At 41.2% G+C, this 25510-nt stretch overlaps 1 protein-coding gene across 1 annotated transcript; it reads right to left on the minus strand.

Moving 5' to 3' along the window:
- Positions 1-13683: 13683 nt before the first annotated feature.
- Positions 13684-15051, minus strand: LOC142165925 (uncharacterized). Its single transcript, XM_075224315.1, has one exon. It carries the CDS (start codon positions 15049-15051, stop codon positions 13684-13686), a length of 1368 nt encoding a protein of 455 aa, XP_075080416.1.
- Positions 15052-25510: the final 10459 nt, after the last annotated feature.

Raw genomic sequence — 25510 nt, forward strand, 5'->3', positions numbered from 1 at the left:
AGAGGCGGTTCAGAGTTGGTCCAGACCATCCTCAGCCATAGAGATTCGTAGTTTTCTTGGGTTGACAGGCTATTATTACCGGTTTGTTCAGGGATTCTCATTTATCGCATCGCCCTTGACCAAGTTGACTCAGAAGGGTGTTCCATTTGTATGGTCGAACGAGTGTGAGGAGAGCTTTCAGAAACTCAAGACAGCCTTGACCACAGCTCTGGTGTTGGTTTTACCATCAGCTTCATGTTCATATACTGTGTATTGTGATGCTTCGAGAGTTAGGATTGGTTGTGTACTGATGCAGGAGGGTAGATTTATTGCTTATGCTTCTCGTTAGTTGAAGCCCCATGCGAAGAACTACCCTGTTCATGATTTGGAGTTGGCTACCATAGTTCATGCATTGAAGATTTGGAGGCATTATTTGTATGGTGTATCTTATGAGGTATTCACCGATCATCGCAGTCTTCAGCATTTGTTCAAGCAAAAGGATCTTAATCTGAGGCAGCGGAGATGGTTGGAATTTCTTAAGGACTATGATATCACTTTATTGTACCATCCTGGAAAGGCCAATGTGGTGGCCGATGCGTTGAGCCGAAAGTCAGTGAGTATGGGGAGTTTGGCATATATTCTAGTTGGGGAGAGACCTCTTGCAGTTGATGTTCAGGCCTTGGCCAATCCGTTCGTGAGATTAGATATTTCGGAGCCCTAGTCGGGTGTTGGCATGTGTGGTTTCTCGGTCTTCCTTATATGATCGCATCAAAGAGCGCCAGTATGATGATCCGCATTTGCTTGTCCTTAAGGATAGTGTTCAGCATGGTGATTCCAGAGATGTGACTATCGGTGATGATGGTGTGTTGAGGATGCAGGGCCGGATTTGTGTGCCCAATGTGGATGGGCTTAGAGCATTGATTCTGGAAGAGGCCCATGGCTCGCGGTATTCTATCCATCCGGGTGCCGCGAAGATGTATCAGGATTTGAGGCAGCACTATTGGTGGAGAAGAATGAAGAAAGATATCGTGGGATTTGTAGCTCGGTGTCTCAAATATCAGCATGTGAAATATGAGCATTAGAGACCGGGTGGCTTGCTTCAGCAGATGGTTATTCCCGAGTGGAAGTGGGAGAGAGTCACCATGGATTTTGTGAGTGGTCTTCCTCGGACTTTGAAGAAGTTTGATGCTATTTGGGTGATTGTGGATCGGCTGACCAAGTCCGCGTACTTTATCCCTGTGTGTACTACCTATTCTTCAGAGCGGTTGGCAGGGATTTATATCCGGGAGATTGTTCGGTTGCATGGTGTTCCGGTCTCCATCATCTTGGATAGAGGTACTCAGTTTACTTCCTAGTTTTGGAAATCTGTTCAGCGAGAGTTGGGTACTCAGGCGGAGTTGAGCACAGCTTTTCATCCTTAGATGGACGAACAGTCTGAGCGTATGATTCAGATATTGGAGGACATGTTGCGTGCTTGTGTTATTGACTTTGGAGGTGTTACACCCCAAGTTTTCATACGTGAGAGTACATCGTAAGTCATTGATGTAAGCTCGGAAATGAGATTCTATTTGGAAGCAAATAAAGTAAGTTAATAATGTTACCTTGGAGGTTACAAATATTTAAGATCATGAATAATGATTACCAAGAGGGTTGGAAATCTTAGAAGCTAAACCAATTGAAGAAAATAAGTTTCGTCGAAAGTCGACAAGTTTCGAATGTTATAACATGTACTTTGGGGTGAGACTAGGGTTTTTAACATGATAACGAGGTTATTCTATGAGTTATTTTAGTCGTATGATATTCATTTTCTACATTTTGAAGGCAAGCAAGTTGTGGAACAAGAGTTGGCAAAGGTCATCACAAGTTACATTCATAAATTTGTTGAAATTTAGGTCAAATGTATCTGAGAATTTCTCTAAATATACTTGGAATAATGGGGTGTTCTACCTACTAAATTGAAGGTCTACGAGTCTAGTTTCTAACGCATTAAACCGTTTGTCAATACGACATCGTAGTAGAGAGATATTCGTATTTTTGCGAGACCGCGCAAGCAGCTCCCAATGGGACCCACTTAGGCGGTGGTTGACCTACTTCAATTTATAAACGATTTGGACGCCTATTTTTGCTCATTTTTCATCTAAAGTTTGTCTCCAAACTTCTCCTAACCCTCCTAAACATATATCACAAGGGTTTGAAGTGATTCCAAAGTGATTACACCATATTTCAACATCAAAACTTAGTTCTAGTGAAGAACAACACCTCTTTGAGGTTGTGTTGTCATTGAGGATTGTTGTAGGATGTATTTTGATGAAATTCCAAGTTGTTGCTGCTGTCTAAGGTGAGTATAACAACCTACTAATTGTGCTTAAGCTTGCTTGTATGTTGGTTAAGTTGTTAGGATGATAAACTATAAGATAATACTTGGACTAGCTTAAGTCACTTCTATGGTGTTGTATTGCTATTAAGGGTTGTTGTAAAATGAATATAACTTGGATTTTGACTTGAAGTTACTGTAGGAGGTATGTATATTATGTTCTTGCTTGTGCCTAAGGTTATCGTGATATTGATTAAGTTAAATGGATGGGCTAGACTTGAACTAGTCAATAAAGTTGCTAGTTGGGGATAGTTGAAGTTGTGGATTATTTTCGTTGTTATAAATATATGGTATAAGGCTAGAATCATTGATTAATGACTTCATTATCAAGTTAATGATACTTTTATGTTGAATTAAGAAGTCTATAAGGATTGATAAGGGGTATACGGATTCCAATCGGAGTTTGCCGCTCGTCGTAATGTAGTTGTGACTTGTTGTGGTTATATGGTGTCTTGATATTGATAATTATGTATTGATGGATTGCTCTGGTCATTTTTCTTGGTATATGGTATTGGAGGAGGCCCTTGTTACAATGGATATGCTGCCCAAATTTACGTAAACGAGCTACTAGCTTAAGTTATAGACTTAGCCTTTGCTCAGCACTGATTTTGAATCTCCTTATACTATGATAGATTGAGTTGGCTTGTTTGAAGAGTTGCTTGGAAGGGATTAAGGACTCAACGAGTTTAAGGTATGTTAAGGCACTTTCTTCTTTCTTTTGGCATGGTCTAAAATGAAATGAACATAAACGATACGCTATTTCATAATGACTCTACTCCTAGCAACTAAGGTTGTCCATGTTGTTCTTTCCTTATAAAATTATTCTAAACAAGTGTGTATGATCCTTAAATCCTACTAAGGTTAATATTGATGGTAGGGATGTCCATAATGTTCTTAAGTCACTCCAAAAGGTTTAGAAGATGATTCCATGAGTCTAGCATGCATTATATATAGTATCTATTTTACTCTACCGAGCCGCGCTATAGTCGGCCGGGTACGACACCTATTGTGCAACCACTGATCAGTTGGGTTTACCGAGCTCCACGTGGCCGGGTACGATTCTACCGAACCTTATGATGGTCGGGTACGCTTTTACCGAGTCCTCTTTGAGGCCGGGTACGATATGATGATGATGATGCCCACAGAGGCGAATGTTTTAAAAAGTTTATGTATATATATGTATTATGCATTTCATATCAGTAACCCCCAAAGGCACTCTGATGTTACAGGTTGTATCTCCTCTATCTCTCTCTTTACATTACTGTTCTTGTTTATGCTTTCCTGCCTAACATACTCGGTACTTTATTCGTACTGACGTCCCTTTTGCCTGGGGACGCTGCATTTCATGCCCGCAGGTCCCGATTGATAGGTTGATAGTCCTCCTAGTAGTCTATCAGCTCAGCGAAGGTGTTGGTGCACTCCACTTGCTCCGGAGTTGCCTATTTGGTCAGTATGCTTTGGATATGTATTGATTGATATGGCAGGGCTCTGTCCCGACCTTTATGATTTTATGTACTCTTAGAGGCTTGTAGACATATGTCAGGTGTATGGATAATTGTATGGCCTTGTCGGCCTATGTTTCGAGTTTACTAATGGTCATGTCGGCCTTATAGGCCCGTATGTCACATATATTAGTTTGTATATCATGTTGGGTCTTCATATGTTGACTATTCCCTTATGTTTTATTCTTGTTATCTCAGGACGAGTTTTCTAGCTCATTTACTCATAATAACATGATAAGAAAGATATGTTACGTTGGTACTCGGTTGAGTAAGGCACCGGGTGCCCGTCGCGGCCCTTCGGTTTGGGTCGTGACAGGAGGTTCATGGGATGAGTTTCTACCGCTTACAGATTTTTCTTACAATAACAGCTACCAGTCGGGTATTCAGATGGCTCCTATGAGGCTTTGTACGGGAGGCGGTGTAGATCTCTAGTTGGTTGGTTTGAGCCCGGCGAGGCTAGACTATTGGGGACATATTTGGTTCAGGATGCCTTAGAGAAGGTTAAGGTGATTCAGAAGAGGCTTCATACAGCGCAGTCACGTCAGAAGAGTTATGCGGACCGGAATGTTCGAGATGTGTCCTACATAGTTGGTAAGAAGGTCTTGCTGAAGGTTTCGCCCATGAAGGGTGTTATGAGGTTTAGGAAGAAAGGCAAGTTGAGTCCGCAGTTCATTGGGCCTTTTGAGGTGCTTCGGAGGATTTGGGAGGTGGCTTATGAGCTTGCGTTACCATCTAGTTTGTCGAGTGTGCATCCGGTATTTCATATTTCTATGTTCCGGAAGTATATCGAAGATCCGTCTCATGTTTTGGACTTCATCACGGTTCAGTTGGTTGATGATTTGACCTTTGATGTGGAGCCAGTAGCTATTTTGGGTCGTCAGGTTCGGAAGTTAAGGTCAAAGGGTATAGCTTTCAGTGAAAGTACAGTGGAGAGGTCGTCCCGTGGAGGAGACTGCCTGGGAGACCGAGCGGGAGATACGGAGCAGATATCCTCACCTATTCAAGGCTTCAGGTATGTTTCTCGACTAGTTCGAGGACGAACGTTTGTTTAAGTTGGGGAGGATGTGACGACCCAGCCAGTCGTCTCATGAATTACCGCTCCGTTTTCCCTATTTCAGCTTCTTTACGCTTCGTTATTCGTGTTTTATGTGATCAGGTTGATTAGTTCGAGTTCGGAGAGGATTTGGTAAGAAATGAGACACTTAGTCTCTTTTAAGAAGGCTTAAGTTGGAAAAGTCAACCGGATATTGACTTTTGTGTTAGAAGGCACGGAAGTGAGTTCCGATGGTCCGGTTAGCTTCGGGAGGTGATTTGTGACTTAGGAGCGCGATCAGAATGGGTTTTGGAGTTGAAGAGAAGATTTAGGCTTGAATTAGCGAAATTGATATTTTGGCAAATTCTAGTTAATAGGCGAGATTTTGATATAGGGGTCGGAATGGAATTCCGAGAGTTGCAATATTTTCGTTGTCTCATTTGGGATGTGTGTGCAAAATTTCAGGCCATTCGGACGAGATTTGATAGACCTTTTGATCGAAAGTATAATTTAAGAGTTATTGGAGTTCTTAGGCTTGAATCCTAAATTTGATGTTGTTGTAAGCGTTCCGAAGTGTTGAACAAGTTTGAACGATGTCATGGGATGTGTTGGTACAATTAGTTTGAAGTTTTGGGGGTTCCGGGTAGGTTCCGAGATGTTTTAGTGCGAAAATCATAGCCATAGCAGGTCCAGAAGGGTTGCAGGCCCCGGAACTCACCCATGCGGTCCGCACAAAAATGAGTGTGCCCGCGGTGAATGCTGTGCGGACCGCACAAAAGCAGTGTCGCGCGGACCGCACAAAAGGGGGCGCGGCCGCGGTGAAGAACCTTCCCGTTGGTCCAACTTCGGAAGTTCATATCTTTTGATCTACAAAATTTTTTGAAGTAATTCAAAAATGAAAGTTGTAGCACTTCGTGTCTAGTTTCCAGAAATGTAAAGATATCACAATTTGGACATCTGTAGCAAAAGGTATGGCCAAAACACTAAAGCATGTCACTGTAGAGGAAGGCTTGTGCGGCCGCGGTTGTTTTTGCACGGACCGCATTGGCTTGTGCGGCCCGTGGTCGTTTTGGTGCAGCCCGCAGAGGCTGATATTTGAGGGGTACTCTATAAATATGAGGTTTTGGATTTTATTTAATATTTTGACCTAGAGAGCTCGGATTTTGGCGATTTTTCGAAGGTTTTTCAAGAAATTCATCGGGGTAAGTGATTTTAACTCAGATTTGGCTAGAATACATGAATTTATTACTGAATTCATCATTTAATTCGTGATTAGGGATGAAATTTGGGAAGAAAATTGTGAAACCTTTCAAAAATGTAAAATGATGATTTGAAGGACCAAATGGTATCAGAATTGGATAATTTTGGTATGGTTAGACTCGTGATGGTATGAGGATTTTGAGAATGAAAATTTTACCCGATTCCGAGATGTGGGCCCAGGGCTCGGGTTTTGCTAATTTCGGGATTTTTGATATTTTTCGAATGTTTTCCCTTGGGCTTTGTTCCCTTAGCATATTGTGACGTATTCGTTTTGATTTTGGATAGACTCGACGTGCGTGGAGGCCAATTCGAGGGGCAAAGGTATCACGAGCTAGAGAATTAGCTAGTTCGAGGCGAGTAATGGTTGTAAATGATGTCCTGAGGGTTTGAAACCCCGGATTGCACATCGTAGTGCTATATTGAGGCAAGATACGCATTGGATGATGAGCGTAGGGTCTTTTACTACTGGGGATTGTGACTTGGTTCGTCTTGATTGATGATTTTACCGCGTATTTGATTGAAATTCATTTGTTATCACCATGATTTGGACTGATTGCCATATTTGGGCTTCGTGCCAACTATTTGAACCCTTCGGGGATTTTTATCACTGTTTCCTCACTGCTTGACTTATTATTTGAACTCAGTCCTGTTGATATCTACTGTTTTACAAACCCTTCGGGGATTTTATCACTGTTTCCTCACTGCTTGACTTATTATTTGAACTCAGTCCTGTTGATATCTATTGTTTTACAAACTCAGCCACTTTTACTCAGATTTGAAATTTAAATGTATTTCTCATCATGTTTTGGGCTGAGAACTACTGTTTTACTAATGCCCAAGGGGCTTGTGATGATTTTTGGACTGAGTGAGGCCGAGGGCCATATGTGAGGATATGCTGAGTGATATGAGGCCGAGGGCCTGAGATACTTTATATGCCACGAGGTGGCTTGAGTGATGTGAGGCCGAGTGCCGAGTGATGTGAGGCCGAGTGCCGAGTGATGATGCCACGAGGTGGCTTGATATAGCGCATGGGCCATAAGGGACCCCTCCGGAGTCTGCACACCCACAGTGAGCGCGTGTACCCATTATGATCTGAGAGTGAGCCCGAGGGGCTGATACTGTGCTGAGCGATTGATATTGTGCCCGAGGGGCAGATTTCTACTTGTTATTTACCTGTTAAATTACCTGTTTTACTTGTTTTAAAAAGGAATATCATTTGATTTCTTCATTGATTTACTGCTTTAAGTGATTTTACTGCTTGATATGGAATTTCCTTGTGCCTTTACATATTTTCATACTTTCAGCCATTATTTATAATTATTACTCACTGAGTCAGAGTACTCACGTTACTCCCTGCATCGTGTGTGCAGATTTAGGCATAGCAGAGTCCGCACCTGAGCGCTGATTCCTTCCAGGCTAGGCAGTGATTTGGAGTTACGAGGTAGCTGTTGACGTCCGCAACCCCTTGTCTCTCTTATCCTCTATCATTTATGTTTTCTTCAGAGTGTTGTATCAGATTCCGTGCTTTGTAGACCTATAGCAGATTCTATAGTAGCTCTGACTTGTGACACCCGGTTTGGGCTGTGTCGGGATGGTTTCCACTATTGTTATCGTTAAAGTTTTCGCAACCTATGGATATTATATTATGTTTATTACTGTTTATGATAATTAACTGCTTAAAGAGGTGTCCCGTTTTGGTCTTGCTGGCCTTGTCTTCATGAGAGGCGCCATCACGACCGGGTTCGGAAATTGGGTCGTGACAAATTCAAGCTTCAAATTACAGCGTTCATGTAGCACCCACAATTCTAGAACTAATGAACTATAAAATTAAAGGAAGAGAAGAGAAGAAAAACTAGTTGAAAGTCTCTTCGAAGCGTGGTGTGTGTTCACTCACGTGAATTCTCCTACCCAGTATGTTAGATCCCCTCCAAATTAGGTAGACTTCTTTTTATACGAGTTGGGGGTGTGTAGGGCCAAAATAACCTTGTCCCCGACGAAATAGGAAAAATTCCGTCACCCAGCGCTCAGCGTAACACTGGGCGCTAGCCCTGGCACTGGAAAATTTGTTGCTTCTTAACGTTGAGCTCTAGCCCTGGCACTGGAAAATTTGTTGCTTCTGAACGTTACGCCATAGGTAGCGCTGGGCGCTGACCTGGGCGCTACACTACCTGAGTTTCTTCTTTTGTTCTCTTATTGCTTCGATTCGTGCACTTTTGTTCCACATTGCCTCCGGGTGACTTCTATACATATAAATACCACGAATAAAAATAAATCATTACATTCCACATCCAAATTCCACAAAATACGAGTAAAATGTTAGGTAATATGCATATAAATATACACATTTTAAGCTGATTTTCACTTCGCCAACATTTATCACAAGTTTACTATAGTGGAGAGGGTCAGAGGGAAGTGACTTTGTTAAAATTCTTATCCGATAGTACCTGGTCATTTCTAGGAGCATAACCTGTAGAGCACCCGATAATCTTTTCATAAACAAAACTAATGTCAACTTCCATATAACAACATTTTGTTTCCTGGAAAACGGCAAGATTGGGGCCAAGAAAAAAAGACAACATTGTCTATATAAACTGATGAGTAGGTGAGTAACTAGCCCAATCCGCATCAATGTACCATGTGAGAGAGTCAATGAAGCCTTAAGGATTAAATAAACCATGATGCCTGACACCATAAATATACTGTTTCGACTGCAGTATATGATAGACAATCAAGAAGAATATATATAATTGAGACATTTGGCTAACAACAAAATCAACATCGGGAGCATGTAAAAGTTAAGTACTGGGTTTCACCATAAGACTACAATAACGTGTCGGTCTAGAGTACAATAAAAAGGAAAATCATTAAAGCTGAGAAGGGATTTAGGACAAAATAAGAGAAATTTTAAGAAGGCATTGAATATATTTACATTGCCAAACATTAACCATCGTTACAAATAGAGGTTGATCCAGGATTTGATGATTACGGGTGCCATTATTTTTAATACAAACCTACCACTAGCGAAGGAGATTGAATTAGGGTGTACATTCTGTCGGTTCAACCCATTTTAAATTAGTTCAGTTCAGTTCGGTTCGATCCGATCCATTATGAAATATTTCAATCAGTTTACTAGATTTTTAGTGCATAAATAAATATGTGATCACCAAAACAACTGCCCAATTCGATCTAATTCTCTAAATACAAATTCTATTTAGTATGATTAAAAAACATAAATAAAATTTAAGTTAGCAAATACAGATCTAGAAAAATATAACATTAGATGATTTAAAAATAATTAAAATCACATTCAAATAAAATATGAAGATCTAGAATGAGAAAAAGGAAATAATTATATAATTCTACATAAATAATAATAATAATAATGAGGTTGTACAAAGAGAGTGGAAATACAAAAATGAAGAAAATAGAGGGAATTAAAAAGAGGAGCACTACAAAAATGAAGAAAATAGAAGAAATTAAAAAAGAGGAGCAACTAGGACCACAGGGGAAATAAGAACTTGCTTGGAACCAGGTGAGAGTCGAACCTGGGTTTTTGCATGTGAAAATTTGGCAACTCAACCATGGCACCGACATTCATTTTGTTACCTTTGGGTGTCACTCAGATCCTATATCATATTTTCCAGTAAAATACCAATACATATATAGAATTTTACCCGAGTGTCCGGGTGCCGTACCACTCCAAAGTCTCTACGTAAATCCGCCCCTGGTTACAAAAGATCAAATTCTAAGGAAAAAAAAGGTTAATTAATTAACTCCAGAACGTGTATAAATGCAGACGTAAGATTCTTTATCAAAGACTTAAGAGAGGAGGCAATGATAAGAATGCCATTAACATATAAAAGGAAACAATCAGATACTATACTACTATATTTGACATACGATGAAGAGTGTAAAGATCGTTGCTGAAAACATAGCAATTGAGCTCATCCATGTCTGCCATGGAAGATAAAGAAGCTTCTAGAGCTGAACGAAAAAAATGGAGAATAGGGAAATGATGAAAAGAAGTTCGGAGCTTTTTCTGATACCTCATAGAGTATATTTATACTCATGTATTTGTACAGCTGGCAACAACTAATTCTAATAATGGATTAACTAACTCTAACAGTGACATTAACTAACTATAACTAATTACTTGAACAATACAATAAATATTTCAATACCCCCTCAAGTTGGAGGTGGTGAAAACATTGCCAACTTGGCTAAAACACTTAAATGTTTGACGCTTGTTAAAGCCTTGGTAAGAATATCTGCAAGTTGTTGATCAGTTGCAATGTGATGCAATGAAATAAGGCCCTCTTACAGCAGTTTTCTCACAAAATGACAGTCAACCTCGATGTGTTTGGTGCGTTCGTGGAACACAGAATTTCTAGCTATGTGCAAGGTTGACAAACTATCACAGAACACTGGAATGAGGTGTATAGAGGGAACTCTCAGTTCAACCAAAAGTCTGCTTAGCCACACCAGTTCACCAACTATCTTTCTAAGTGACCTGTACTCTGCTTCTGCTAAAGATAAAGAAACAACTTCCTGCTTTTTGGACTTCCAGCTGAGTGGACTGTTTCCCAACAAAATAATGTACCCACTTACATATCTTCTTATGTCTGGAAAGGAGGCCCAATCTGAGTCACAGAAGGCTCTAACAGTCCAATCTTCAGATTTGGACATAAGGACTCCTAATGTAGGATCACCCTTGAGATACCTCAACAGATGGTAAGCAGCCTTCAAGTGAGGCTCTCTAGGATCTTGCATGAATTAGCTTAAATGTTGAACCCTATAAGCTATGTCCAATCTAGTAGTAGTAAGAAAGTTTAACTTCCCTATTAGTTTTCTGTAAAAGATTGGATCATCGAAAGGTTTACCCTCCCTAGATTTATGTTTATCATTAGGATCAAGTGGGGAGCTGAAAGCAGTATATTCCAAACAATTGTACTCTTTCAATAAATCCAGAACAAATTTTCTTTGGGAAATGATCACACCATCAGGCTTGTGTAGTACTTCTAGGCCTAAGAAGTAGTGTAAATTACCTAGGTCTTTTATCTTGAAATTGTCATGCATAAAGGTTTTCAATTGTAGTATTTCCTCCAGATCTGTCCCTGTGACCAAGATGCCATCTACATAAACTGCCACACAAACCCTTGAATCTCCATGTTGTTTTGGAAATAATGAATAGTCATTTAATGAGTGACTGAAACCTTTAGAACATAAGGCCTCAGTTAATTTCTCATACCATTGTCTACTAGCTTGTTTGAGCCCATATAAAGACTTATTTAACTTGCAAACCAATGACTTATCCTCCACCATGAGGCATGGTGGGATCTGCATATACACATCTTCATGTAAATCCCCATGGACAAAAGCATTGTTGACATCCAATTGGAACATTGTCCAACTGTTCTTTACTGCTACTGCAATGAAAGTTCGCACTGTGGTCATCTTCACCATAGGAGAAAATGTTTCTGTGAAATCTACACCTTCTTGTTGAGTATAGCCTTTCACAACTAGCCTTTCCTTATACCTCTCTATTGTTCCATCACACCTGTGTTTTATTTTGTAGACCCATCTACAACCTATTGCTTTATTGTCAGATGGAAGAGGTACTAGATTTCAGGTATTGTTAGCATAAAGATCCTCAAATTCTTGAATCATGGCTGCTTGCCAAGCAGGGCTGACAACAGCTTCCTCAAAAGAAGATGGCTCACTAATATTGCAAATACTGTTTACCAAAGCCTGACTATGAGGATTCACTGATTCATGGGCTATGTGATGGCATTTAGAAAACAAAGTACTGAGAGAAAAATAGTGTTTATCAGTGTTGTTGATTTTGTGGACATAATCTTTTAGATAGATAGGAGCTTTGTGTTCCCTCTATGATCTTCTCAAGAGTGTGGAAGGATGATGTACTGGTGAAGAATCAATGAGTGGAGGTGAATGTAGTGGAGATAGTGCAGAAGTGCTAGGAAGAGAAGTTGGAACTGGAGAAGTAGAAGGTGAATGAGATGAAAGAGGTGAAGTAGGTACTGGATCATCTGAGCTAGGTAAATTCATGTATGAGGCATCAAATGGGGAATAATCAGTGTATATTTCTGTGATATCATTGTGACTAGCAGGTTCATTAGAAGGGACAACATCAAAGTATGTAGGAAATGACTCAGATTTGGACCTGAAATGAATTCCAAAAGGAAAGATAACATCTCTGGTGATTTGTATTGCCTTTGTTGATAGGTTCAGGACTTTATTACCTTTGACACTAAAAGGATAGCCTAGAAAGATATGTGGGATAGATCTTGGTTCAAATTTGTTTAAGTGGACCTTGGGTGTTGTAGGAAAGCATAGGCAACCAAAGCTTCTCAGTTGTGTATAATCTGGCTTCTTGCCACATAAGACTTCAAAGGGAGACTTGTTTTGGAGATATTTAGTAGGTATTCTATTTATAATGTGAGTTGTTGTCAGGACATATTTCCCCCTAGTACTTTAAAGGCAATTTGGATTGGAAAAGTAAGGCTCTAGCTGTCTTAAGAAGATTTCTGTGTTTCCTCTCTAGCACACCATCTTGTTGTGTTGTATAAGGACAAGTTCTTTGGTGTACAATTTCTTTTGACTGGAAGAAAGTATTGATTTCTAGGTTGTTAAATTCCAATCCATTATCAGACCTAATAGACTGGACTTTGGTTTTGAACTGATTTTCAATTAGGGAAATGAATGCCTTGATTGTCTGTAAAGCATTACTCTTGCAGGCTAGTAGTTGAGCCCAAGTTGTTCTACTATGGGCATCCACTATAGTAATAAAGTACCTATATTTGTCATGAGTATGTTCATGATATGGTCCCCATAGGTCCACATGAAGCAATTCAAAGATCTTGGAAGAAGTATTGACTTTCTGAGGAAAGGGAAATCTGGTTTGTCTGGCTATGGAACAAATTGTGCATATGAATGGTTGTTTTTGAGAAAAAACAGCAGGTATGGTGGAGTTGTGTCTCATCTTTCCAAATGGTACGTGCCCAAGCCTATTATGCCACAATATATTTACATTGTTGGAAAAGCATGAAATAGATTTAGACATACCATCATTCAAAGTAGAAGTACTAGCAGTTGAAGTAGGAATGTTCTGCATTTGATTCAGAGATGACTTATTTACAAATAAAGGTGGATGGCACTGCAAATTATTCAAGGAAGAACTATTTACATCACATGAATGATTAAGGGTCACAGAAGAGTTATTGTCTCTCAAACGCTTGGAGTAAAGCAGGTACAAGTAATTCCCCACTTTACCAATCTCTAAAGGCCTTTTCACTGAAGGGGCCTGCAGAAGACAAGTATTGTCAGTGAATGATGCCATCCCTTTGAGATGTTTGGTCAACCAATAGACAGACACCAGATTGAACTTAAAAGAGGGAACAAAAAGAACTTTCTATAATACTATTTTGGTTATAAGAATAACATCACCAATTTCAGTCACTTTAACTTTGTATCCATTGGGTAAGATTACTAAAAGGGGATAAGGTAGGAATTGGATATTAGACGTTAGGGATTTTGTTAAAAGTCATGTGATTGGAGGCCCCTGAATCAAGTATCCACGTGTCAGTTTTGGACTCAAAGCATTTGCATGAAAGTTTACCAAAATCAATGCAAGTGGTGCACACTATCATACCTGCAAAGTTGGCAGCATTGATACTATATGAGTATGATCTTCCTAATGATTTCCCAACATCTCCATTCCTCCCATGAAATTGTTTAAGTAAGCTTGCAAGCTGTCCATATTGTTCTTCAGTGAGGTTCACATTCCTGCCATTATCTTGTGCCTTGCTTTCAATTTCCTTGCCAACAGTATTTTCATCAGTAACTCCTTGCACACTTGCAACTACTCTTTTCCCTTTGTTGTTGTATCTAGGACCTTGACCTTGACCATAGGTGTGGTTATTAGAGAATTGTCTAGGGTTAAAGTTCTGAGTAGAGTTTTGGTTGTTTTGTGGATAACCACGTAGCTTGTAACACCTATCTTTACTATGTCCTGGTCTTTTGCAGTAGTCACATATGAGTCTGCCTCTAGAAATATCATGATAATTGTTATCTGTTGGGAAGTTTGTCTTAAGGGAACTCTGTCCTGATGCACTCACATTCAGTGAAGCTGAATCAACAGTTAAGTGGTTAGTTGGCCTAATCTCTCTTTGTTTTTCATCCTGAACTAGTAGTGAAAAGGCTTGTACTAGATTTGGTAATGGATTCATCATAAATATACTTTCTTGAACTACTGTGTATATTTCATTCAATCCCATAAGAAATTGTATTAGTTTCCTATCTTGTTCAGCCTTGTACATACTCTCTTTTGCCCCACAATTACAAATACAATTGTATTGATTCCTCTTATTCAAAGTGGCAAGTTCTTTCCAGAGTTTCTTCAACTTAGTGTAATAGGTAGTAATGTCAAGAGTACCTTGAGAGAGGTCATTGATCTCTTTCAGAATTTGATACAGCCTAGCTCCATTAGTTTGTTCATAGCTATCTTCCAATTCCTTCCAAATCTCAACAACATCATTTGCATATTCTACACTATCTGCGATTTCTTTAGAAAGTGAGTTTAGAATCCAGGATGTCACTATATTGTCACAACGTTCCCATTGTCGAAATTGCGGTGACGAAGGATTTGGTTGTCTACACTCTCCATTTATAAAACCTAACTTGTTCTTCACAGATAAACCTCTCAAAACACTTTTCCTCCAAGATCTGTACCCTATTCTGTCATATGCAGTTGAAACTAGCATAGCTCCTGAATTATCAGATGGGTGGAGGTACAGAGGATCACTAGGATCAAATCCTGTACCTGTTGGAGTGATGGTGGCAGTAGTTTCCACTCCGATTGAATCGTCTTGATCAGTGACAGCCATAAGAAATGTAATTGAGGGAGAAAATAGAAGGATTTTCAATTCTCATCTATTAGAGATCTCGAGAGCAAGTAAATGAGACGAAAAATCAAAATTAGGGCTAAACTCAAAATATCTGACGAAATCAAAAATAAAGGAAATGGAACAAGAAGATAGAAATGAAGACGATATACGAGATTAACCTCGCTCTGATACCATGTAAAGATCGTTATACGAGATTCGCTCATGGCGAAAGCTAGTTTAGTAATTGTATTTCCTTCTTTTCCGCAACAACTTCATGGGCGCCAGGCGAAGTTCATGATCTGCCCGGCTACGTTTGAAGGTTGGCGACCCATTTGACTTGCGACGAGCGTAGGTGGAGAGCTATGTCCTGGGGCAGATGGGAAGCAAAATACCAAGGTATGTGCGCACACTGATTTTACCTTGACCTTCGTATATTTGAGATGACATTTTTTCCTTTTTATGTACTGACCTTGCCGTCGTAGGTATCGGAAGGTCCCAGGGGCGAGGCTGTGATCCTCTAGAGAGTGGGAGGAGTCGTCAGCTTCCGAGCCAAAGGACGATGGTGATAAATGGGATATGTACTAACAGTGCGATGGAGCTTTTATCAAGGCTAAATGGGTCCGCGTCTTCGAGGAGAAAACATTGCCCGAGCCTGCTGTTCCTGAAGTCTCCGGTTCCGGAGCGGTGGCTCCTCCGAGTGATCATTATTTGACTGAGGTTGGTTCTTTTAGGACCGAGGGGGCTGAAACAACAGAAGTGTGCTCGGCCTTCGAGAAAGTCTGCCGGTTTCTCTTTGCGGTGACTTTTGGCATAAACCATCTGCATCTCACATCTTTCCTTCCTTATCGAGTTTTTCTTCTACAGGCCTTTGACAGGCTTAGGTCTGAGCTGCTCTGTCATGAGGCTAGGCTTCGGAAAGCTCTGGATGAGGGTAGGTCCATTAGACTCCTCTACGAGGAGAAGGAAGTTGAGTTGATATATTGCCGATATAAGGTGTACCGGAGCTCGAATTACGATAACTATTTGATGGAGCAGGTAACTTCTCGTGGTATGCATTTTACTTTTTTACCTTTCAGGTTAACTTCTTGCCTATATCAATTGTAGAAAAAAGGTGGAGGCTCTGGAGTACCTTAGGGGTGAAGCCGACCGAGTTAGGAACGACTGTGGCGAACTAAGAGCTCAAGTGCAGGCTCAAGCTTCAGAGAAGGGTGCCTTGGCTAAAGTTCCTACCTTCGAAGCCCAACTTCGCTTGGAACGTGACAACACTTCAGTTCAAGAGGATATAATCACAAATCTTGAGTCCGAACTTTCAAAGGTCAGGGCTGAGATCGTTGATGCTCGGGCTAAAGCAGCATTGAGCCGGGCTAAGGCTGATCAGGAGATGGCGATTCATTTGAAGGACGCTACTGATGCCCAAGCCGAGTTTAAAAGGGCCCTTGATCGCGAAGAGAGGATTGAGGAATATGTTTGTTCCAGGACCCAAAGATGGGTGCTCGATGAGATCGACTCTAGGGGTTTTGTTCTTCCGAAAGTTCTGGCTCGAGCGAGGGCGGACAAGCGTGACACTCGATCAGTTCTACTTATGTTGAGGAGAGTGAAGATGAGGTTGATAGGTCGTAGCCCTCGGGGGCGGGGCGTAGATTTTACCACTTCGCATGCGATACCTTCGAGTTTGTAGATGAGGAATGTACCCTTTCACATTTTGTAAATAACAAAGAATTCAAGGTTTTGTTTCTTTTGTACCCCTTTCAGCTTTGCTCTTGACCAGGCGGACCAATTTCAAAGTTGGTGAGCATCCTTAGATTTGTGATATTTCCCTGGGGCTCAGAAGGCAGTCTCGGAGGCTCTTACATGCTCGGTTGATGTGGCCTTTAGTGCAAGCTGGCATTAGAGCTCTTATGCTTTGCTCAACTGTTTTGGGTTTAGTCTCCGAGTCGTGTTTTGACTCGAGTATACTTGACCCTCAAACTTGTGTATCTGCATGGCCGGGGATCAATGGCTCTTACACCTTGCCCTTGGGCATTTGTACTTTAACTATTTTGGGTTTAGTCTCCGAGTCAGGTTGCGACTCGAGCTCAATTGTCCCTCAAGTTTTTTTTTTGTGCTAGCAACAATGGCTCTTATGACTTGGGTCGAAGCGACCTTTTAGGTATGTGGCCCTAAGGCTCATGAAGCTTGCGACAATGGCTCTTATGCTATGCCCTTAGGCATGTATAGTTAACTATTTTGGATCCGGTCTCCGAATCGGGTTACGACTCGAGCTCATTTTGATCCTTAAGCTTTCAAATTTTAAGCTGGCGACGGTGGCTCTTACGCTTTTGGTCATTACGACCTTTTATTGTGTGGCCCTGAGGCTCATTTGGCTGGTGACAACGGCTCTTACACTTTTTCCCTTAGGCATATGTAGGCTTTGAAATAATTTTGCCTGACCCGTCATCGGTTCGGGAAGAACCTCGATTTCAAGTCTTTAGCGGCGATGTTCGAGCATCTCAGAAGGTTAAGTTCGTAGGCCGAGTAGCTCAAAGCCTTGTGATTTGGAGCTGACATGGTTGAAGCTCGTTTCCCTGTCAAGGGTATCCTGTTTTAACTAGTACTTTTCAAAGTATATTCGAAGTAATGGCCTGTGATTTTATAGCGACAGTCGGGCATCCCCGAGTCTTTCATGCCTGTTGAGGTCTTACATATTTTGTTGCTATGTTATATAAATCTTTCTAGACCGAGTTTGTCCGCTCAGGGTCTTACGGCCTCGGGTTTTTAAGTGAGTGGCAACCGGTGACAGTCTCCGAGTCATCGAGTTTTCTTAGGCTCGAAGGCTGTTGCTCGTGAGTTCGGAGTTGCCTTATTGAGGACTTATGAGCATGGAGTTCCAACCCTGAGGTCATGCGGGTATCAAATTGTTGATTCTAGTCTCTGAGTATTTCTGGACGTACTCGATGGAGGGATCCTTGCTATGAACATGCTAAATTTTCTTTGGAGTACGAGACTTTTTTGGCGAAAGATATTCTTTGATTGCTTGGTGTAAGTACATGACGTTGTGTTGCTGTAAGCACGACTTAGGCGGACACGGTTCGCTTGACCGTTTGGTCCGGTACATCATTTCCTATTGGAACTTAGTCTCCATTCTCCGGCTCTTCCGAGCGGTTGGCCTCTAAAAGGGGGTGCCCTACAGTGTTCGGGGTTTATTGCAAAAGAAGCCCTGCGAGCTTGTCGGATCCTCCTTAGGCGGCGCATCGCCCCATTAAGAACCTTGGCGGTGAAACCCTCTTTGGGACGAAAGCTCGGCCGAAGGGAAAGAGTGCAACGTGTGCCATTAAGGCCTTGGGATCTTCGGGTTGAGTTAACACTTTCGAACGCCTTGAACGGGTGCCTGCATATGGGTTAGTGTAAAATAACGCAAGAGGGAGGTGGTCTTACCTTATCGTGGGTAGTGCAGGCGATGTTTTGAGGTCCGATGTGTCCCTACTATTTTGGAGCGAGGACTCTGTACGGCCCTCCGCTGTGTTTAATCGTGCTTAGCCCAAGACATGTTTGATTACCCTTTGACTCTTTCGAGAGTGGAGATATTGGTGCCCGCGCTATGTTACGTAATGCGGACACTCCCCTTGCCGTGTGCTGCTCCCCGTTGACGATTTTAATTCCGTCCCTTCCTAGGGATTTCATCATTTGGTGAAGGGGGGACGGTACTGACTTTACGTGGTGCGTCCGTGACCGTCTGAATAAGGCGTTTATACGTTGCGTCTCCTTTGACAATATGGAGCTTGGCGTTCCGGTCTACGTCAGCCATGCTGACTGAGATAATGGCCTCTCCTCTCGTCATTTCGATCGCCGTGTTGAATCCATCGAATATTTGAGAGACGGGCATGATTTGATCTGGCAGTCCGAGCTACTCTATTATCCTCGACCCGATAATGTTGGTCGAGCCACCTGAATTCATGAGCACATGTTTTATTTGAAAATGAATCAAACGGGGAAGAAGGTTACCAGTGCATTGTTACGAGGTTGGGGCGAGGTTTTGGAGCCTTCCTCGCCGAATGCGAGGGTATCTCCGGATACGTATCCCCAAGGCCGTTTTTCTCTGGTGATGGACATTTTTATCCTCCTCTTTACAAGTTCCTGGAGAGTGTCGTCGCTCCTCCAATATCATAGTAATATGTCGCGGTCCATTTACTTCGTTCTTCTTGGCCGCCTTTCTTACTCGGAACTGAACTCGAGCGTGATCGCTCAAAAGTTCCTAGCGATGATTTTAATTGAGTACCTTGGCTACTTTCCTTCGGAGCTGGTGGCAATCTTCAGTCTTGTGGCCGTGTATATTATGTAGTTTACATACCAACCTGTGATTCCTCTAGGAAGGAAACGACTGAATAGGCCTGGGCCATTTGGTGTCCCTGGTTTTACTGACGGTGAACATGATATCCGATACAGTGACGTTGAAGTTGTATTCTGATGGGCGAAGCGCCCCCGCTGGCCTCGTTTCTCCGTCGAATCTGGCTCTATTGAAGAGTCCTCGAGGATATTTTCCTCGATCCATTCTCCAATCGTTGCGAGGTAGGTCGCACCTCGGGGCATTCCTCCTATCTTCGGCGTATGGCCGATATCTATTTTTATTTGGTTTCGATTTCTTTGCTAGGAGCCTGCTTGGGTATACTGAGCCTGAGGGGGCTCCAGCTGGTCATCCTTGACCCTGATTTGCGATTGGTATTGGTTGTGGGCGTCCAACCAGGTCTTAACTGGATACTCGATCAAGTTCTATTTCAACTGTCCTGAGGCCATCGAGCTTCGTTCATTCAGGCCTCGAGTGAAGGCCTACACCGCCCAGTCGTCGAAAATCGGGGGTAGTTCCGTTCATTCCGTCTGGAAATGAGATACAAATCCTTGCAGCATTTCATTTTCCCTTTGCTTAATCTCGGATGCATCAGACTTTTCTATCGCTACTTTGATGGCACCGACGTATGCCTCTACGAAGGAATCTGCCAGTATGGTAAGTGAGTCTGTGGGGTTGGGAGCTAGGTTATGATGCAACCTCATGGACCCCTTCGAGAGCGTTTCCCCAAACTTCCTCAACAATAGAGACTTGATCTCGTCATTCTTTATACCGTTTCCTTTTACCGCACAAGTGTAGGCAGTAACGTGTTCATTAGGGTCTGTGGTCTCATTGTACTCCGGGAGTTCTGGCATTCTGAACTTCTTTGGAATGGGTTTCAGAGCAGCTTCCTCTGGGAACGACCGTTGTACGAACTCCTTCGAATCTACACCCTTTAGGACCGGGGGTGCGCCCGAGATTTGGTCGACTCTGAAGTTATAGGTTTCTACTTTCTTATCGTTGGCTGCTATCATTTTCTCGCCTGACTCGACCCTTTTAGTGAGGTCCTTGAGCATTTTTACGATGGCAGGATCAGCTATCGATCCATTATTGTTCGATATCTCAAGTGCCTGCTCAGCTGGGGGAGCTATCCCCGGTGCTACCGTGCTGGGAGTCTTCGGGTGGCTTTTGTAGCTGGGCAATAGCCAGCTATTGTGCCTATAATATTTCAAAAATAACATGAAAACTAACTTCCTGCTCTTGTCGGGCTGGGGTTTCTTGGGCTTCCTATTGGGCGTCGTGTCGTATGCTCCTGTATGTGTGTGAGGTTTCGTCAACCTGCTGCGCGTATTGCGAATCTGCATCCGCTGGGATCGGTCCAAGTGCGTTATCGGGGTTCTGCGGTGGCGCGTCAACAGTCGAAATAGACACGCCGTTTTCTCCGTGGTTTTCGAGGTTATTGTTCTTGACTCTGTTCACTAAGCCAGACATTTTGACCTGAAATCAAAGATCTTGGACAAGAAGTGTGAAAGATAACTTGCATTTGTTGTAATGAAACCAGCAAGAAAATAATCATTATTATTTTTAGCCCCACGGTGGGCGCCAAACTGTTTACCATGAAAATAGTAATAACAATTAAATTTGTTAATGGGACTCTAAAAATACGTGATCTATTTTTATGCTAGTTGTTAGGGCAGTTGATGCTAGGCGTATGTAGATAATAGATGACATGCGAGCTAAAGTAGAGCTATGATCGAACCGAGAGGTCAGTTACTCTGGCCTCGAACTAGTCGATGGGGGGCCTCGAGATCAATGCCTGGGTTCGAGGTCGATGCCAGGGCTCGGGCTCGAGCTATCAGGGGTAACCGGGAAGGGACTAACTGTTAGGATATAATTAAAAGAGGCTCTTTATGGCCAATATCAAGCAGTAAAAGAAGATCAAATATGAAAGCAATAAATGAAAGAGGCATCCTCGAGCGAGTAACTTAGAGAGAAAAGAGAGAGAGTTGTTATTGATCTTGTGTAGAGTAGTTGGAGCAACAACAACTCTTTACAATGTGATGAGGATCCCCTTTTTATAGGAGGGGAATCCTGTCATAGTACAAAATACATTAAATATAAAATCATGGAGATGAGACGGCTAGACTTGACGCCTTGATAAAGGCTCCGGGTAGGCCGGCTTTGTCAGACTTAGCCGTGTGCCTTGGGAATTCCCCATTTTGCTCTAGCCTCGATCTACGTCCTCTTTAAGTCGGACCTCGACGAGCTCCGAGGGAGGGAACTCAGTCGCAACTTCGCGTCCTCGGTGTCTCGAGGTGTTCCTCTGAAGTGACTCGATAGCAAAAAATTAGGCTCTCTAATTTCGCCGCATACAAAAAAATAAGTTATGGTTTATTGATGGAACCTGCACGAAGAGTGTTCCTACAAAGAAGACTTAGAAAATCAATGGGAATGATGCTGGTAATTCTTTCATGGATAGCACGCATCACATCGGGTGAATTTCAACCGAGCATTATTGACGCTTCTAATGCAAGAAAATTTTGGACTGAATTCAATGACCGCTTTTGAAAAATCAAATTTCACGGGGCTCTATCACTTGTAGACCTCAATTGGGACAGTGAAGCAAGGTACATATGCTTCCTATTATTAAAAAAAATATTGTGAAGGACTTATTGGCTGAAATGGATCTAATGATATCAGGTTTTGGTTAAGATTGTGAAGAGACTAAGCCTTTCCTTGAGCAATTTAAGAATCTACGTTTGTTACAGTTTCTTGTTGGTTCGAATGAATCTGATAATCATGTGCGAAGTGATGTGTTGCTTAAAACCCCTGTACTAGATGTAAATTAAGCATATGCCTTGGTGGTTCAGAAAGAAAACCAACATGCACTTGGTGTAGGAAATATAGATAGAGAACCTTTGACGGAGTTAGCTGGTAGAGGAATGGGATTCAAAGCTAAGAAACGAGGGTTAATTTGTAAGCATTGTGGGTATAAAGGCCATTTAAAATAGAATTAGATGCTCTGGTGGACAATAATACTTGAAAAATAGTGGAGTTACTAACTTGGAAACAATCAATTGGTTTTAAATATATCTACAAGACTAAATATGAGGCAAATGATGATGCAGAGAGATTTAAAGAAAGATTTGGCCAAGGAATATAACCAAAAGGAGGGACTAGATTATTCTGATTGTCAAGATCCGAGTTTACCCTCCGTGAATTGTCGTGACAGCACCTAGTCTCTACGACTAGGTAAACCTAACAATTTGCGGAAAAAAGGAAACAAAAGATAAAACTAGCCAAAAACTGCGGATAAAATATAAATAAAACCTTTAAGATACTGCTCGGCATATATAATACAAACTCTCAAACTGAAACAACTCCCAAAACATGGAATATCATAAAATCACAAGCTGTTGAATAACTATAAGTGTTCGAAGTCTAGAATGTCTAAACAAAAGTAAATACAAAAGAGCTAAAGCTAGAGGGGAGAATAGAGAGGGACTCCTCGGTCTGTGGACGCGGCAGACATACCTCGAAATCTCTGAAGATTGCGTCGCCTCACTGAAGGTATGGCTGAGCCGAAGAACCTGAATCTGCACACGAAAAATATGTGCAGGAAAGGGCATGAGCAGACCACAGCGGTACTCAGTAAGTGCTAAGCCTAACCTCGATCGAATAGTGACGAGGAAGGTCAGGACCCTACTGATTATAGATGAAAAATAAGGTAAAGCAGTATAAAATACAATAATATAATTAAAGTGTTAACAGTCTATTATGAATAAATCACAGAACGAATCTATCTCAGTACATAGAAATAGCAATAGGGGATCTCCCGGGATATCGTACCGTAGTCCCAAACGTAAATGTCCAGAGGATCTCCCTGGATATCGTCATGTAGTCCAAATCATAAATGTGTAAGGAAAACTCCCGGAATACCAATCTGTAGTCCCAAAGTAAATATCTAGTTCGGGGAATCTACCGGGTGCTATCTTGTAGTCCCAATCATAAATGTGCAAGGAGATCTATCGGAATACCGATCCGTAGTCCCAAAATAAACAAGCAGGGGGGGAATCTATTGGGATATCGTCCCGTAGTCCCAAAGTAAACACACAACCATCTCAGAAAAATATACAGTTCTATTCAAGTATTAGACATGAATTTCTACTCCAACATGCTGCACAGAGTACAAGTAAGCAATTAAAGCAGGAAAGACAATTAGGTCACGTAGGCATGCTTTTCTTAATCTAAACAAGAGAATTCAAGTACAAGTATTTGCTAAACTACAAGAAAATATGGTATTAGCTTAATGAAAACGGAATTTTCAACAATTAGCACGTGTACGCACTCGTTATCTCACATACACGACACTCATATAACAACAATACCAAATCCTAAGGGGAGTTCCCCCACACACAAGGTTAGGCATGCCACTTACTTCGAACCATCTCAATCAACTCGAAAACACGTTCTTGCCACGAGTACCCGACTCCAAATGACCCAAATCTATTCAAAGTAATTGCATAATGTAAATATAACTTCAAGTAACTAATTCAACTAATTAATTCGAAGCTAACACACGAAATTAAGAAAATCGCCAAAAATTTCCCCCGGGCCCACGTCTCGGAATCGCATAAAATTCACAAAACTAGAATCCTTACACTCTCAATGGTTCATACATACCAAATATATCAAAATTCGACTGCAAACGACCCCTCAAATCCCTATATCAAAGTCTCCAATTTCAAATCCTAAACCCCCAATTTTTATGTCACGCCCCACCATATTACGTCGATGTTATGCTCTATAGTAATATATTAAGATAATGTTACCCTCGACAGTAATATATTACAATGATTTTACGTCCCGCAGTGTTATATTACGATCATGTTACGCTTCGCAGTTTTAAATTACGACGATGTTGCACCTTGTAGTGTTGTACATTGAATTTGTTATAAGATAATTGACATCAGTCCAAGTAAAAAATTATTTGGATATTATAAGGATTATGCTATTTCACAAGTGATGAATAAATTCGTGAAGTTGAAAGGAGAAGCAAGTCAAAGAAAATAAATTTTTATCCATGTTTGGCACGTGGGGCTAAAATACGGGTCGAGCGTCAATACCCGATATTTACGGACTAGTACCATACAAGGTACCATGTGACCATGATAGTGGGATATATAAAGTTTATTAAAAATAAGTAGAATTTAAATAATTTAAGGTAATTGTTTAAATTATGCGGGTAATTGGTTAATTACCGGGTAACAAGACATTACCCAATTAACTAATAAGTGGATTAAAATTAATAAATTTCACCCCCAAAAACGTGACACAAACCCACAAAACTAAGAATGACTCTTAGTCATTTATGCCTTGGTAACCTAAGGTAAATTGGAATTTAGCATACCAAGACTTATAAGTCTTGTTACATCCTTCATTTGCACAAAAAGAGAATTAGAACGTTAAAAATCCTAAAGCAAAAACATACAACATATTTACTAATTCAAGACTTCAGAGAACAGAAACCTGATTTCGTTCAAGATTTCAAGAACAGATTCAATCCAATTTTGGGGTTATAAATTCAATCCATGAAGGCAATGTAAAATTTTGCGGTTACAAAGAGTACAGTGCAATCTTCAAAGATATTATATGGAGTTTTTCCTACTCCATATTTGTTAAAGTTATCCCTTCTTTCTTTTTGACATGATTTGTACGACATGAACGAAACAAGAAAATGCACAACTTCTATAAATTACTCTATTCGTAGAAATGCTAGAGATGTGTATATTTTTATCCTCCCATATGTCATATTGGTCTATCATCTGTTCATGGGTCTCAAAAATATGTAAGTTAGTAAAGTTTATTTCATGATATTAATCAGAGGCACAATGGGTTTATGACGTACCGAGAGATTTTATTAACGTATTTCATATGCATTTCATGCATTTATACATGCACAGTGACCCATGACTAGACGACGTTATATACGCGTATATATGTATATTATATTTATATGGGATATGAGAAAAGGTTATGGTGTTATATACGCACCACCACCTTATCAGCTGGTATACGTTGATGATTTTGCTCATAGTGGTCGAGATGATATGATGGGATGCCCTCAGAGGCCTGATGATGTTATGAAACATGTACCTA

The sequence above is a fragment of the Nicotiana tabacum genome, chromosome 11 (genome assembly GCF_000715075.1).
Source record: "Nicotiana tabacum cultivar K326 chromosome 11, ASM71507v2, whole genome shotgun sequence".
Classification (NCBI taxonomy): Eukaryota; Viridiplantae; Streptophyta; class Magnoliopsida; order Solanales; family Solanaceae; genus Nicotiana; species Nicotiana tabacum.